This window comes from Notolepis coatsorum (genome assembly GCF_963971535.1).
Source record: "Notolepis coatsorum genome assembly, chromosome: 15".
In the NCBI taxonomy this organism is placed as follows: Eukaryota; Metazoa; Chordata; class Actinopteri; order Aulopiformes; family Paralepididae; genus Notolepis; species Notolepis coatsorum.
In genome coordinates this window covers 16953415-16967384 of record NC_140179.1, presented here as the reverse complement: position 1 = coordinate 16967384, position 13970 = coordinate 16953415, and the positions used below count along the sequence as shown (strand labels likewise).

Genomic DNA, 13970 nt, shown 5'->3' with positions numbered 1-13970 from the left:
TCAGGTCTGCATCCCCTTAACAATTGTGTGTATTGAGCCGTACTGTATTGTACCCATTCTGCAATCTGTTAAATAAAGTTTTCATTCATTCATTCATTCATTCATTCATTCACTCCTCATTCACTTCCATTAATTCTGAGGACCAAGTCTAAATATCATACTTCTGAAGTATAAACAAACTACTGCTGTACAGATTTCAATAAAACAATGACAGTTCTGAGTCAAATGTACGTGTTTGTTTTGGCATTTGATGTGTCTTTACAGATGTATGACCTTTGGAAAATAAAAGCAGATCTGGTCAGCTTGTTGCAGGTTTGAGTGAGCTGTGACCTGCATGGCATGTTTGGTTACCTGCTGCCTCGATGGAGGAAAGATTACTTTCTGTGAGAAGTTGACAGCTGGTCAAACTACACCTCCAGTGAGAAATAGTTCCTAATATACTCGTAATTTGAATGAGTATAGGAACAACATTAGCTCAAAGAAACAAGTACCTTTGACTCTGAAAAATATATTACACAGAATAATATTGTTGTATTGTTTGTTTATAATTCAGAAGTATGGTATTTAGCCTGGGTTCTCAAAATGAATAGAAGTGAATGGGGAACCAGGTGGTGTTGACAACAGGGACATCAGTGGTCGCTAGTTTACTAGTAGATGACTTTACATAGAGGTAAGACTGCTAGTTTACTAGTAGATGACTTTACATAGAGGTAAGACTGCTAGTTTACTAGTAGATTACATAGAGGTAAGAAGACTGCTAGTTTACTAGTAGATAACTTTACATAAAGGTAAGACTGCTAGTTTACTAGTAGATGACTTTACATAAAGGTAAGACTGCTAGTTTACTAGTAGATGACTTTACATAGAGGTAAGACTGCTAGTTTACTAGTAAATGACTTTACATCGAGGTAAGACGGCTAGTTTACTAGTAGATGACTTTACATAGAGGTAAGACTGCTAGCTTACTAGTAGATTACTTTACATAGAGGTAAGACTACTAGCTTACTAGTAGATGACTTTACATAGAGGTAAGACTACTAGCTTACTAGTAGATGACTTTACATAGAGGTAAGACTGCTAGCTTACTAGTAGATGACTTTACATAGAGGTAAGACAGATTTTTGACAAGTTCTAGTTAAAGTGAAATATCCCTTTAAATGTCCAAACAAAGCCAACGTTGTCCAATAATGAGGCCCAGGGATCTCTAATGTGAGCTCCTCTCACTGTAGAGCTCTTCACCAGGCAGAGCAGAGAGGCCTTGCTCTGTCCACAGCGGTCTGCTGTAGCTGCTCAGGGAGAGGCATTCATGGTCCATTACAGCTCCAGGCTGGTAGGAGGAGGGTGATGCAATCAAGTGAGTGACAGCGTGGATGACGTAAACACAACCGGTATTTTAAACACAACGTAAGGAGGCAGAACCTCAAGAAAGAGGGAAATCTGCTTGAAAAAACAACACAGAATTACAATAAATGAACTCTTCTGTCTGTGATTTACTACACTCTCAACTCCTTTAGCACCAACCAAAATTAACTCTGTCTTTATTAGATTCTACATTAAAAAGATTCATTGAACAAGAAAGATGACTCATATTCACTTTATTCCTCCATGTAGAGACACGAAGCTAAAACCTGTCCTCCATGTAGACATGAAGCTAAAACCTGCCCTCTGTCCTCCATGTAGAGACATGAAGCTAAAACCTGTCCTCCATGTAGAGACATGAAGCTAAAACCTGCCCTGTCCTCCATGTAGAGACATGAAGCTAAAACCTGTCCTCCATGTAGACATGAAGCTAAAACCTGTCCTGTCCTCCACATAGAGACACGAAGCTAAAACCTGTCCTCTGTCCTCCACATAGAGACATGAAGCTAAAACCTGTCCTCCATGTAGAGACATGAAGCAAAAACCTGTCCTCTATGTAGAGACATGAAGCTAAAACTTGCCCTGTCCTCCACATAGAGACATGAAGCTAAAACCTGTCCTCCATGTAGAGACATGAAGCTAAAACCTGTCCTCCATGTAGACATGAAGCTAAAAACCTGTCCTGTCCTCCACGTAGAGACATGAAGCTAAAACCTGTCCTGTCCTCTACGTAGAGACATGAAGCTAAAAACCTGTCCTCCACGTAGAGACATGAAGCTAAAACCTGTCCTCCATGTAGACATGAAGCTAAAAACCTGTCCTGTCCTCCACGTAGAGACATGAAGCTAAAACCTGTCCTCCACGTAGACATGAAGCTAAAACCTGCCCTCTGTCCTCCATGTAGAGACATGAAGCTAAAACCTGTCCTCCATGTAGACATGAAGCTAAAACCTGTCCTGTCCTCCACATAGAGACACGAAGCTAAAACCTGTCCTCTGTCCTCCACATAGAGACATGAAGCTAAAACCTGTCCTCCATGTAGAGACATGAAGCTAAAACCTGCCCTCTGTCCTCCACGTAGAGACATGAAGCTAAAACTTGCCCTGTCCTCCACATAGAGACATGAAGCTAAAACCTGTCCTCCATGTAGAGACATGAAGCTAAAACCTGTCCTGTCCTCCACATAGAGACACGAAGCTAAAACCTGTCCTCCATGTAGAGACATGAAGCTAAAACCTGTCCTCCACATAGAGACATGAAGCTAAAACCTGTCCTCCATGTAGAGACATGAAGCTAAAACCTGTCCTGTCCTCCACATAGAGACACGAAGCTAAAACCTGTCCTCCACATAGAGACACGAAGCTAAAACCTGTCCTCCATGTAGAGACATGAAGCTAAAACCTGTCCTCCATGTAGAGACATGAAGCAAAAACCTGTCCTCCATGTAGAGACATGAAGCTAAAACCTGTCCTGTCCTCCACATAGACATGAAGCTAAAAACCTGTCCTCCACATAGAGACATGAAGCTAAAAACCTGTCCTCCATGTAGAGACATGAAGCTAAAACCTGTCCTGTCCTCCACGTAGAGACATGAAGCTAAAAACCTGTCCTCCACGTAGAGACATGAAGCTAAAACCTGTCCTCCATGTAGACATGAAGCTAAAACCTGTCCTGTCCTCCACGTAGAGACATGAAGCTAAAACCTGTCCTCCATGTAGAGACATGAAGCTAAAACCTGTCCTCCATGTAGACATGAAGCTAAAACCTGTCCTGTCCTCCACGTAGAGACATGAAGCTAAAACCTGTCCTCCATGTAGACATGAAGCTAAAAACCTGTCCTGTCCTCCATGTAGAGACATGAAGCTAAAACCTGTCCTGTCCTCCACGTAGAGACATGAAGCTAAAAACCTGTCCTCCACATAGAGACATGAAGCTAAAACCTGTCCTCCATGTAGACATGAAGCTAAAAACCTGTCCTGTCCTCCATGTAGAGACATGAAGCTAAAACCTGTCCTCCACGTAGAGACATGAAGCTAAAACCTGTCCTCCACGTAGAGACAGTCTTCACACATTAATTTAGCTCGACAGTTATTGGGAGTAAATGTGTGTCCTCTGAACCATAAGAAGTTCTCGTTCATATAGTCACTTGTAGTTTGCTAGATTTGCTGCGGACAGCGGGACACACACAAACACACACACCAACACACAAACACACCAGATCGATTACATGATCTCCTCCAGGCTGTGTGTGTGGGTTGAGTCGACACGTAGGTCATGAGAAGACAGAGACCCGTTTCCTCTGTTCTGTAGAAAGCTATCCGGCTGCAAGCTAGCCTAGCTTAGCACAAATTAGTGTAAGTGGATACGGACCACAAGCCTAGCTTAAAACTCCTAGGCTAGTGGTCGGTATCCACTTCCATTCATTGTGCTAAGCTAGGCTAGCTTGCAGCCGGATAGCTTTCTACTGAACGCTATCAGAGGAAACTGGTCTCTATCTTCTTGTCTGACTCTGGAGAAGACGGTAAGATCAGTTCCCATAATGTTAGTGTGTTCCTTTTAAGTTTAAAGTCTCACGTCTGTGTCTGTGTTGTTGTGGTGCACATAGCAACCACTGTCTCCACCAACATGGGAGAAGAACAGGCATTCCAAACATTCTAGCCTCTCTCTGCCTATGGAGCAGATTCAGACTTTACACCGGATGACATCGCAAGTTTTATTGAGAGTTTTTCATGTTCACTAATATCTTTAGACTGTCTTAAGACCATATGAATAATATATTATACCATGGCCTGGTGAATTGAATTATTATGATATATATAGACCTACTGCAAGTATCTGACAATCCGTCCCCTTCCCACATTCTAAATGTACAATGCAATAGCAACTTATATACGCTTGATTTTTTTCCGGACATTAATTAATCACTGAAATCATTCCTCCTGGGCCACTGTAGCCACTACTGAAGGAAACACATCAACCACGCCACCCTCTCAACAGCTGATGCAGCTAGCTAGCTATCGTTAACAAGCAGGTGATGTGAGGACCAGGGTATCATGTGTTGTGAACTTTAACTGCCGTGTTTTGATTTATGAATGAATGTAATTTTACCACTGTTGAACAAATATGACACGGTAATCGGACCGCATTTATATAGCGCTTTCATCGAAAGCTCTTTACAACATATGCCGAGTCACATTCACCCACTCACTCACACATTCACACACCGACGGCGGGGGGCGACCGCACAAGGTGCCGACCTCATCAGGAGCAGTTAGGGATGTTAGGCAGTAGGTCTTGCACTCTTAACATATATTAGCCTTTCATCAAGGTTGAGCTAACACAGCTCTGCTGTTAGGAGAGGAGGAGCGCAGCTGTTTGGAGAGTAACCTTTATTTAACTTTAGTCCTAATCTGTTTTTCAAGAGATATCTGGCAGAGAAGGGCAACAACTAAGTAACAACAGTACATATAGTTCCAGACACAAACTAACACCAAGACAACATATAGTTCCAGACACAAACTAACACCAAGACAACATATAGTTCCAGACACAAACTAACACCAAGACAACATATAGTTCCAGACACAAACTAACACCAAGACAACATATAGTTCCAGACACAAACTAACACCAAGACAACATATAGTTCCAGACACAAACTATAAAGTCACGAAAGTCAATCAGCGTCTTCAAATATGATGCCTAAAGGGCGATTCATTTAGCACCCCAAGCAGAGTCAGTGTGTTAGGGAGTGGGCCCTGTTCCTCGTACCTGGCTAACTGAGTTAGCCGGATAATTTGCAGCATAGCTTGACTTAAGCCAGACCTTTCCTTTCCCCGACGTCGGATTTTCTAAATCGCTATGGCAACAGATCAGAACGTTTGAACCTGGTCGAGGGCAGGGTTTAGTTCAGTTAGCTGGATAAACCATGGCCACAACCTCGCAAAGAAATGCAGCTCGCTTCCTGAAATATTTCTCACAGTCTAGATCCCATTATACCATTCTGAATTATGTTTTTGTGCTTCGTTTTTCTAGAGGGGGCTTTTGAAATGTAAAATAATATACCTAAAATGCTGATAATAAATCATATTCAGCCTATAGATTTACTTTGTCCTAAATAATGCACGTCATAGTTATACGGAACCTATACGGCGCTCGCGCGGCGCGACACACAGGTTATTTTAATAACGCGGAGCATTGCAAATGTGAATCCCGCTGGGATACTTTTAATGAATTATACCTATCGGGCGTTTGGCTCTGATTAGTTTCATATTCTCCGCTGTGGATGTATTTGCTTAACGGAGCGCCCGGATTGTGTTTCATTCAAGCATAAATTGAAGCGCCTTTATACGTGGACTGTGGATTATGAATTACGAAGAATCTGAATCTGTGGATTGTTGAATTATATCACTGTCACTCACACGTTATTGTGATATTGTAACTGGGATTAAAATGTCTGAGGAGATGCACTGTTTGACGGATTTGATGACGTGGATGTGACTTGAGAAAATGAACGAGCAATTGCAAGCCTTTGACGTTTTGACAAATGAATTTGAGAAAATGCATTTATCTGTTCAAGCACTGTTAGTGTTATCTGATGATGAACATGAGGTGTCACTGGTATAAACCAAAGGTTAATCAATTAAATGCATGTATGGATGATGTCCGAAACAGATTAAAACCTGATTAATAGTGAAACTGTATAGCAGGGGTCGCCAATTAGATTTGCCCACGGGCCGAATTTTCCCCGAGCCATTGTGTGGCGGGCCAATGATAAGTGAACATTTTTTAACTGTAAAAAAAAACGACATATACATGTTTGCACTGTCTTTTTTCTATTATAAAGTGCCTCTCAGACAGTGCATTACACATGAACAGATCAGTAATTTGATTTTAATGCAGGTGCTCGCATTATAAATCGAGATCAGTAGGGTGCATTTGATTTTAAGCACCACAGCGGGTGTATTATACATCGAATGTATTATTATTATTATTATTATTATTAAAACACAACACTCACCGGCATAATGCAGGCAGCCCTGCCCTGGACTTGATAGTGTTTCTGCTTCGGTCCTCCAAAATCCATGTTAATAACATGTTAAATGTCCACTCGCGTTGAATGCCCACACAACTTGAACAGTTGCTTGCTCGTGTTGCCATGTCAACAAGCGAGAGTCACCGGTTGCTTATTGCAAGAGTTACCTGTTGCGATAAACCCGTATTTTAAGAATGACACCTGTTTATTAAAATAAGCTTTATAGGTCGTAAGCTCCTCTTCTGGCTCATCATATTTCCCCGTTGCATTGCAAAGAAGTTATTCAAAGACGTTTGTTTTGTTTTTGCAAACGTTCGCTCGCCTCGCCGGCATGCCAAACGCGGAAGTGAAAGTGAAATGCCATTGGTTCTCCCAGTCCATGTGACCATTTCTAGCATTTCAATTGGCTATAGTGACAGCCATAGATATGATGAATAGATAGATACAGCTTCAAAAGACACTCTGGCGTCACAACGAGTGAATATTTCCTGCGCGTAAAAATTGTAACTGTAAAAAAAAAACGACATATACATGTTTGCACTGTCTTTTTTCTATTATAAAGTGCCTCTCAGACAGTGCATTACACATGAACAGATCAGTAATTTGATTTTAATGCAGGTGCTCGCATTATAAATCGAGATCAGTAGGGTGCATTTGATTTTAAGCACCACAGCGGGTGTATTATACATCGAATGTATTATTATTATTATTAAAACACAACACTCACCGGCATAATGCAGGCAGCCCTGCCCTGGACTTGATATTGTTTCTGCTTCGGTCCTCCAAAATCCATGTTAATAACATGTTAAATGTCCACTCGCGTTGAATGCCCACCCAACTTGGACAGTTGCTTGCTCGTGTTGCCATGTCAACAAGCGAGAGTCACCGGTTGCTTATTGCAAGAGTTACCTGTTGCGATAAACCCGTATTTTAAGAATGACACCTGTTTATTAAAATAAGCTTTATAGGTCGTAAGCTCCTCTTCTGGCTCATCATATTTCCCCGTTGCATTGCAAAGAAGTTATTCAAAGACGTTTGTTTTGTTTTTGCAAACGTTCGCTCGCCTCGCCGGCATGCCAAACGCGGAAGTGAAAGTGAAATTCCATTGGTTCTCCCAGTCCATGTGACCATTTCTAGCATTTCAATTGGCTATAGTGACAGCCATAGATATGATGAATAGATAGATGCAGCTTCAAAAGACACTCTGGCGTCACAACGAGTGAATATTTCCTGCGCGTAAAATAAACATCATATTCTCAAAATAACCTGACGGGCCAGAAATTATTGCTGGCGGGCCCATTTCGGCCCGCGGGCCGCCTATTGCCGATCCCTGCTGTATAGCCTCCAAGCCTCTCTGACACCGTTATTTCGGATGTCGCGCCTTGAAATCTTTGTTTATATATAAAGTACATGATACCTAAGCCGAGCACATACAGTACAGATATCCTCATAAGTATCTATTAATTCGTATCAATTAGATACTCTTTGGGCTTGTTTGTATCTACTTATTCTGAAAGAGTTGAACTAATTATTTTCGCTAGCAATAGCTCATTTGATTATTCATTCCATTAAGCCTACTGCCAGCAGGCACATTTAAAGAAATATAATCTGATTGATTGGGGTAATGAGGGACTTAACATTAGCCTATAGATTATGTATTTAACTTGTCGGCGAGGCTATTGAGCCGTACTGTATTGTACCCATTCTGCAATCTGTTAATAAAGTTTTAAATCAATCAATCAAGCAATGCCGTTAGAAAATCAGGATTTCTGCTATCGACACCTGCTGTCTATTCAGGTGAGGCGGCTGCGCGCAATTATCCTGAGTATCAAGTCTGGTTCGAATTAACGAGACTGAATCAGCGTTCGAGGAACAGGGAAAGCCCGGATTCAAACATCTGGTTAATTGAATCTGGATAATGGGACTTTTGATCGACTTAGTTGAACCAGGTACGGGGAATATGGGCCTGGACTGACGTGACGATGACAATGATGAACACAATGAATTACATGAAAATGAATGCAGCAATCAAATGTTTAAATGTATGAAAATCACATTACAATACTATCCAAATGTGCACTGGATAAAATCTATACGTTCACACTAAATAAAACGAATTGTCTATTGGCTGAGCGTGTGGCATTCATGTGACATCACGCCCCGGATTCACGCCAACCAGGAAATAACTAACGCTATAGTTGTTGTTGTCGTCGTCGTTGCAAATTGATAATAATCACAAGATATATCCAGTGCTGGATTTAACTAAATGGATTTATGGAAACACATTCATGGAAAGTTCAAGCCCGGATCACAAAGCTTCTCGAAGGGTTAGCGCAACACGCAACGGCTCTTCCAATTCGTTCTACCGTCAGCAAAGAAAATGAGTCTCAGCCTCTGCGTTATGATATTATGATATGAAAATGTAATTGTAGTGCTGTCGGACCCGGATACGGGTTGTCTTTTCCCTTTATTTTCTTCTCTGAGTGCTTCGTTTACATCGTTTACAGCGATTTTCTTCTGGGAGACAATGCCCCCACACACACACCACTGGAAACAATTTTTTTTTCACAGATACTGTAGACTATGCAATGTCGCCCCCCATAGGATGTATAATGATTTAATTAATTTATAAAAAAACGATGGTGCGAACATCCGTTCGAAAAACCCTGCCGAAGTTTGAATCCTAAAAACAGGCTTTAGGATTAATAACAGCTCTAATAGTTCCAGACACAAACTAACACCAAGACAACAGTCAAGCTAAAAGTGCAATACAAAAAATTTGCAGGGGGGGGGGGGGGGGGTAAATGATATGAAAATGTATTCCGTTTGACATAATCACAAAGTGTTTGACGTCACCTACCGCAGCATAACCCACATGTTGGCAATGGAGGCCTTGCACAGTGTAGTTCTCTTTATTCCAACATGGCTGCCTGTAATCGTTGGTAACCACTTTTTTTTATCCACTTTTTCTCCTCCATTTTTCAATTTTTGAAAATGGATGGGGGAAAAAAATATTCCAGTCCACATTTTCCAGTCCACTGATGTAGCCGGGGTTACCAGAGTTCATTCTGGATCCTCTGAGCGCCGCGGATCATGAGTTCTACTGTATACATGTTAGATCTATACACTTATCGATTTTTTTCGAATGGTGATCAGGAATTGGAATATACCAGTTGGATACCATCTGATGTCAGGTAAGGAATCTATGTTATCAGTGTTAGGATAATCAGACTCGTTTTGATGAAGATATAAGCTTTTTTCTGATATGTGCTCTATCGGTTTCACTGTAAAATCGACGAGGAAATGAAAGCAGCTATTATCAGCGCGCGCCTCGAATGTGCGTGCGTGCACGTATACTATTGATCATCTAGCGTTTATTTGAAAACGATTCATAAATAGGCCGACAAATATCAACGTTCTGGAATATTCCAGTAAAAGGCAATTATCACAGAATGGGCTGTTTTCCACCTCAAAACGGGTGCTTTTCAAAATGCTCTCAAACGGAAATGAAGCGATAAAAACCAATCTGCCTTGACAACACTGACTGGAAAATGATTCTTTGATAAGCGACGGGCAGATTAGACACATAGCCATAATTTAAAACATAGATTAGGCGATATTAACGTTAACATTGGCGCCAATGGTGGCATTCAAGCACTAAGTCGTGCGCCCCCTGGTGGCACTGAAAGTGTTAAGCACTATACCAAAAATTCCGATTCTTCGGACAGATATTGCGATTGCGATTAAATTTGCGATTATAATGAAAAATAATTAAGCAGCCCCACAGAGGTTTATTGTAAAATGCGGCTTGCATCTGGCCTACGCGGTTGGTCTTTTCGGGACACCGAGCCTGAAAAAGTTTCTTTTTACCTGGGAATCGATACCGGTACCCAACGGTACCTTTTTTTCTGTACTTTACTCTCCCTCTCTGAAGTCTAAACTTCACAACACACAATCTAAAACCCCTTACCTTCCTCTCCCAAACCGATCTTGTATCTGAATGGGACTTCCTGGTTAAACAAAAACAAAAACAAAAGTTTAAAAAAAAAAGAAATATTGCGCTTTTTTTTTGTTTTTGCGATTTGATAATTGCATCATTCCAAATCGCGATTTCGATTAAAAATCGATTAATCGTGCAGCCCTAACTGGCAGTAGAGCCTCCACTACTGTAGTGCCCTGCGCTGCAACACAACTAACACAAGAGTGAACAAAAAACGCTCATGGACCTGCGGTCTGTCATTGACTGCTCGCTTGTGTTGTTCGTTGGATTCGTTTTGGATTATTTGGGCTCGCCAAACAAACTATCAAAACGTACACGGACCCGCGGACCGCGGTCTCTCGTTGACTGACTCGCTTGTGTTGTCGCTGTGTGTCAGACTCTGCATGCTTTCGAACACCCGCCCACCTCTACCTCTGATTGGCTTACCATGACATTTTACTCAACCTCAGCCAATCGTCAGCATGTATGCGCTTGTCTCGTGCACTGCCCACTAACCAAGGAAGAACAGTATTGCCTCTTGGCGCAGAGATCTGTCTGATGGAAAAAACAGCTTCAATCATAGTAACGCGCCGCATTTTTTGGCGGTAACGGCGTTATTAAGATTGGAAGAGTAATCCGTTAGATTACTCGTTACTGAAAAACTAACGCCGTTAGTAACGCCATTATTCCCATCACTGGTGGTGGAGCAGGTAAAACCCACTCCACTGTAACTTGTTTACAAGATCCAGTAAACAAATTATTACATTTGTGTTGTTTCTCATATATTCATACTGTAGCAACCATTGTTTTACACATAGCAACGGTTGTGTCTTCCAACATGGAGGACAAATGGGCACATACCGTCAACGCCTCTTGCTACAGCTGACGGCACACAGCGCCTGTCATTAGTTTGTGAAAATTATGCTATTGATCTGGAGATAATGAGATCTCTAGGGGGGGGGGGCGACAGTAGTGGCTCAGGAGGTAGAGCAGTCGTCTCGTCTGGTAATCCGGAGGTTCCCGGTTTGATTCCCACTCCTCCCCGGCAGCGTGTCGATGTGTCCTTGAGCAAGACACTTAACCCCTAACTGATAACCCCTAAATTTTGCAGTTTAGCAGTTTAGCACTATAGGCCGGCCCTGGCAGATCTTTCAATATAAATGTGGTGAAGTGATCAAAATTAAGTAAATTACATTTTCTATGAATTCAAACTTGTTAACACCTGCATTTCATGTTTACATATGATTGTTGTTATTTTAAGTTATGTGTATTACTACTTTTTTTTAACTCACAAAATGAAATGTTCATACCAAACTTCATATCATATGACGACTACTAACTTACCATCTTTAGATAATAAAGTATACTCAACCTCTACTGTCTTTAACTATGAAGGAACACAACACTCTAACTTACCATCTTTAGATAATAAAGTACTCAACCTCTACTGTCTTTAACTATGAAGGAACACAACACTCTAACTTACCATCTTAAAGTACTCACATTTGAAAGTTTGAAAACATTGTTCCTCTAAAAACGGCAAACAAACGTATGATTCTTTGTCAGAGGTGCTCAAGAGAAGTGAAATGGGAGACAAGTGTGTGCAGGAAAACAACATTAAGCTGTTTCTAATGCCAAAATAAACCAAAAAGGACAAAAAAATCAAGTAACTTGAAACTAAAGTGTTTTCATGACAATCTAACGGGGAAGAAAGAGTATGAATATAATATTTGTATTGTTATTCTATAAACTGCACGTCTATTTTACTGCTGTGGGGCACTTTGGGTTTGGGCTGCATTGCTTGTATGAACGGTGCTATACAAATAAAGTGTCTTTTTATTAGTATTAATATGATTAAGAAATAAATAAATTAACGGGCGAGATTTGAGAGGCCATATTTCAAAGTTCCAAAGCTAATGTGATTTAGAATAGCCTTACGCTGAAACGTGCATTAATAAGAAAAGTGCCAATAGGTACACATGTACCAAACTATATGAACATACCATGATGTCGAGGGTCCTCTAGTCGTGTTGCGGGGGGGGGGGGTTGTCCCCACAGTCCCCTCGTGTTGTTACTGTCCCGTTACTTCAGCTCTCAGCAGAGAGGGGCTCACTTCAAGACTCTTCTTCACTTCAAGACTCTTCTTCCTCGGTATTGTTGTTTGGAGGGCAGCCTACTGGGCAGTGGAGACGGACTGGTGGAATAAAACGCGCTTTATTAGAATGATAGGACAGCGTTTCTTCTAACGCCACGTTGTAGACGGTGGGACAGGATCTGTTGGCGTCGATCATCGCGCTGAGACCGTGTTGGAGACTGGAGCGCTGCTGCGCGCTGATGGTGCGTTGGGGCGGTGCTCAACAACTCGTAAAGTCGGACATTTGTGACCAAATGGTAAAGTGCAAATCAGATGCTAGGCAGAAGATTCAGACAGGGTAAATTCAGACCTGGGTAAAAACGAAAGGTTATCCTATAACCAGTGTTGCGTTGTTATTATGGGCTGAGCCGCCACGCAGGATAATGACGCCGCGCGCACGCGCGCGCGCACACGCACGCGCGGCCGCGCGCGCATGCGCATATGTTCCCTCGCGCACAATAATACACTTTGTTTGTATAGCCTTTCATACAGAAACTGCAGCTCAAAGTGCTTCACAACAGAATTAAGACAGGCATAAAATGAGCACATAAAGTGCAGACATATAAAATCAGTTTTTCACATTAGGATCTAACATCCCAACAGGCAACCTTGTTTATGGTTTGATTCAGTTTTAATATAAATAATAAAAATAAAGAGAAGATTAATTAATTATCTACTCAGTCCCGAAGTTTGTGATGTAGATATGGAATGTCCCGGGTTGCTGCTGTTTGCAGAGTGTGTTGTTGTCCGGGGGTGAGTGGTGGTGGGTGGGGGTCTGGGCAGCGGCAACTTGGGACGTTCCATATTTACATCACAAAGAGTCCCAGACTGGTTGAAGACACCAGCCTATAGCGGCTATTGTTATGATAATGCGAGGTAGCGCCGGGGCCCGGGACTCGGCAGGTAAACACGAGCCGAGCCGAGCGCAGCGCGTTCTCGCGAGCGCGTGCATGTGCGTGCACGCGCTTCTGCTCAAATCTTTAATACTCAGTGAGGTACCACTGAGTGGTACCCCGTGCCATGAACAACGCATGCCTGCCTATAACCTAGTTATATGAATACTGGCTGAACGTCTCGCTCTTCGCCATTATGAGATATCTCTTATCTCCTAGCACCTAATGTGCTCACGAACAAACAAATGCACTCACATGCACGTGACCAGGCCACGCCCCCGCATCCCACTATATGACGCCGGACATGTGTACCGGACATGTGTACCGGACATGTGGCCCGACTAGTGTACCCCCTGAGGGCCCGTAAGCCCCAACCAGGGAGGAGGGGAGTCCCGTCCACCCGCCCATCCTAACGAAGGGGGGGGAGGCAGTCAACTCCACCAAAGTCCAAAAAAGGGGGAACCAGACACCCCTGAAAACGCACAGCACAGGCGGGACCACGTGTGACACAGCACCCCGTGGCACACACCCCAGCTAGCCCACCAAATGGCGGGACGCAGGAGAGGTCCC

The 13970-nt window shown here is 42.4% G+C and overlaps 1 protein-coding gene across 1 annotated transcript in view; it reads right to left on the bottom strand.

Annotated features, from left to right (window-relative positions):
• Positions 1 to 12510, bottom strand: part of slc6a16a (solute carrier family 6 member 16a) — a gene marked incomplete at its 3' end in the record, with an annotated part of 86136 nt that extends 73626 nt beyond the window's left edge. Inside the window, exon 1 of the mRNA XM_084330286.1 lies at positions 12377 to 12510. Coding sequence (XP_084186412.1) covers positions 12377 to 12379 — 3 coding nt within the window. The 5' untranslated portion in view covers positions 12380 to 12510. The remainder of the gene's footprint in view (positions 1 to 12376) is intronic.
• Between the last annotated feature and the right edge of the window lie 1460 nt (positions 12511 to 13970).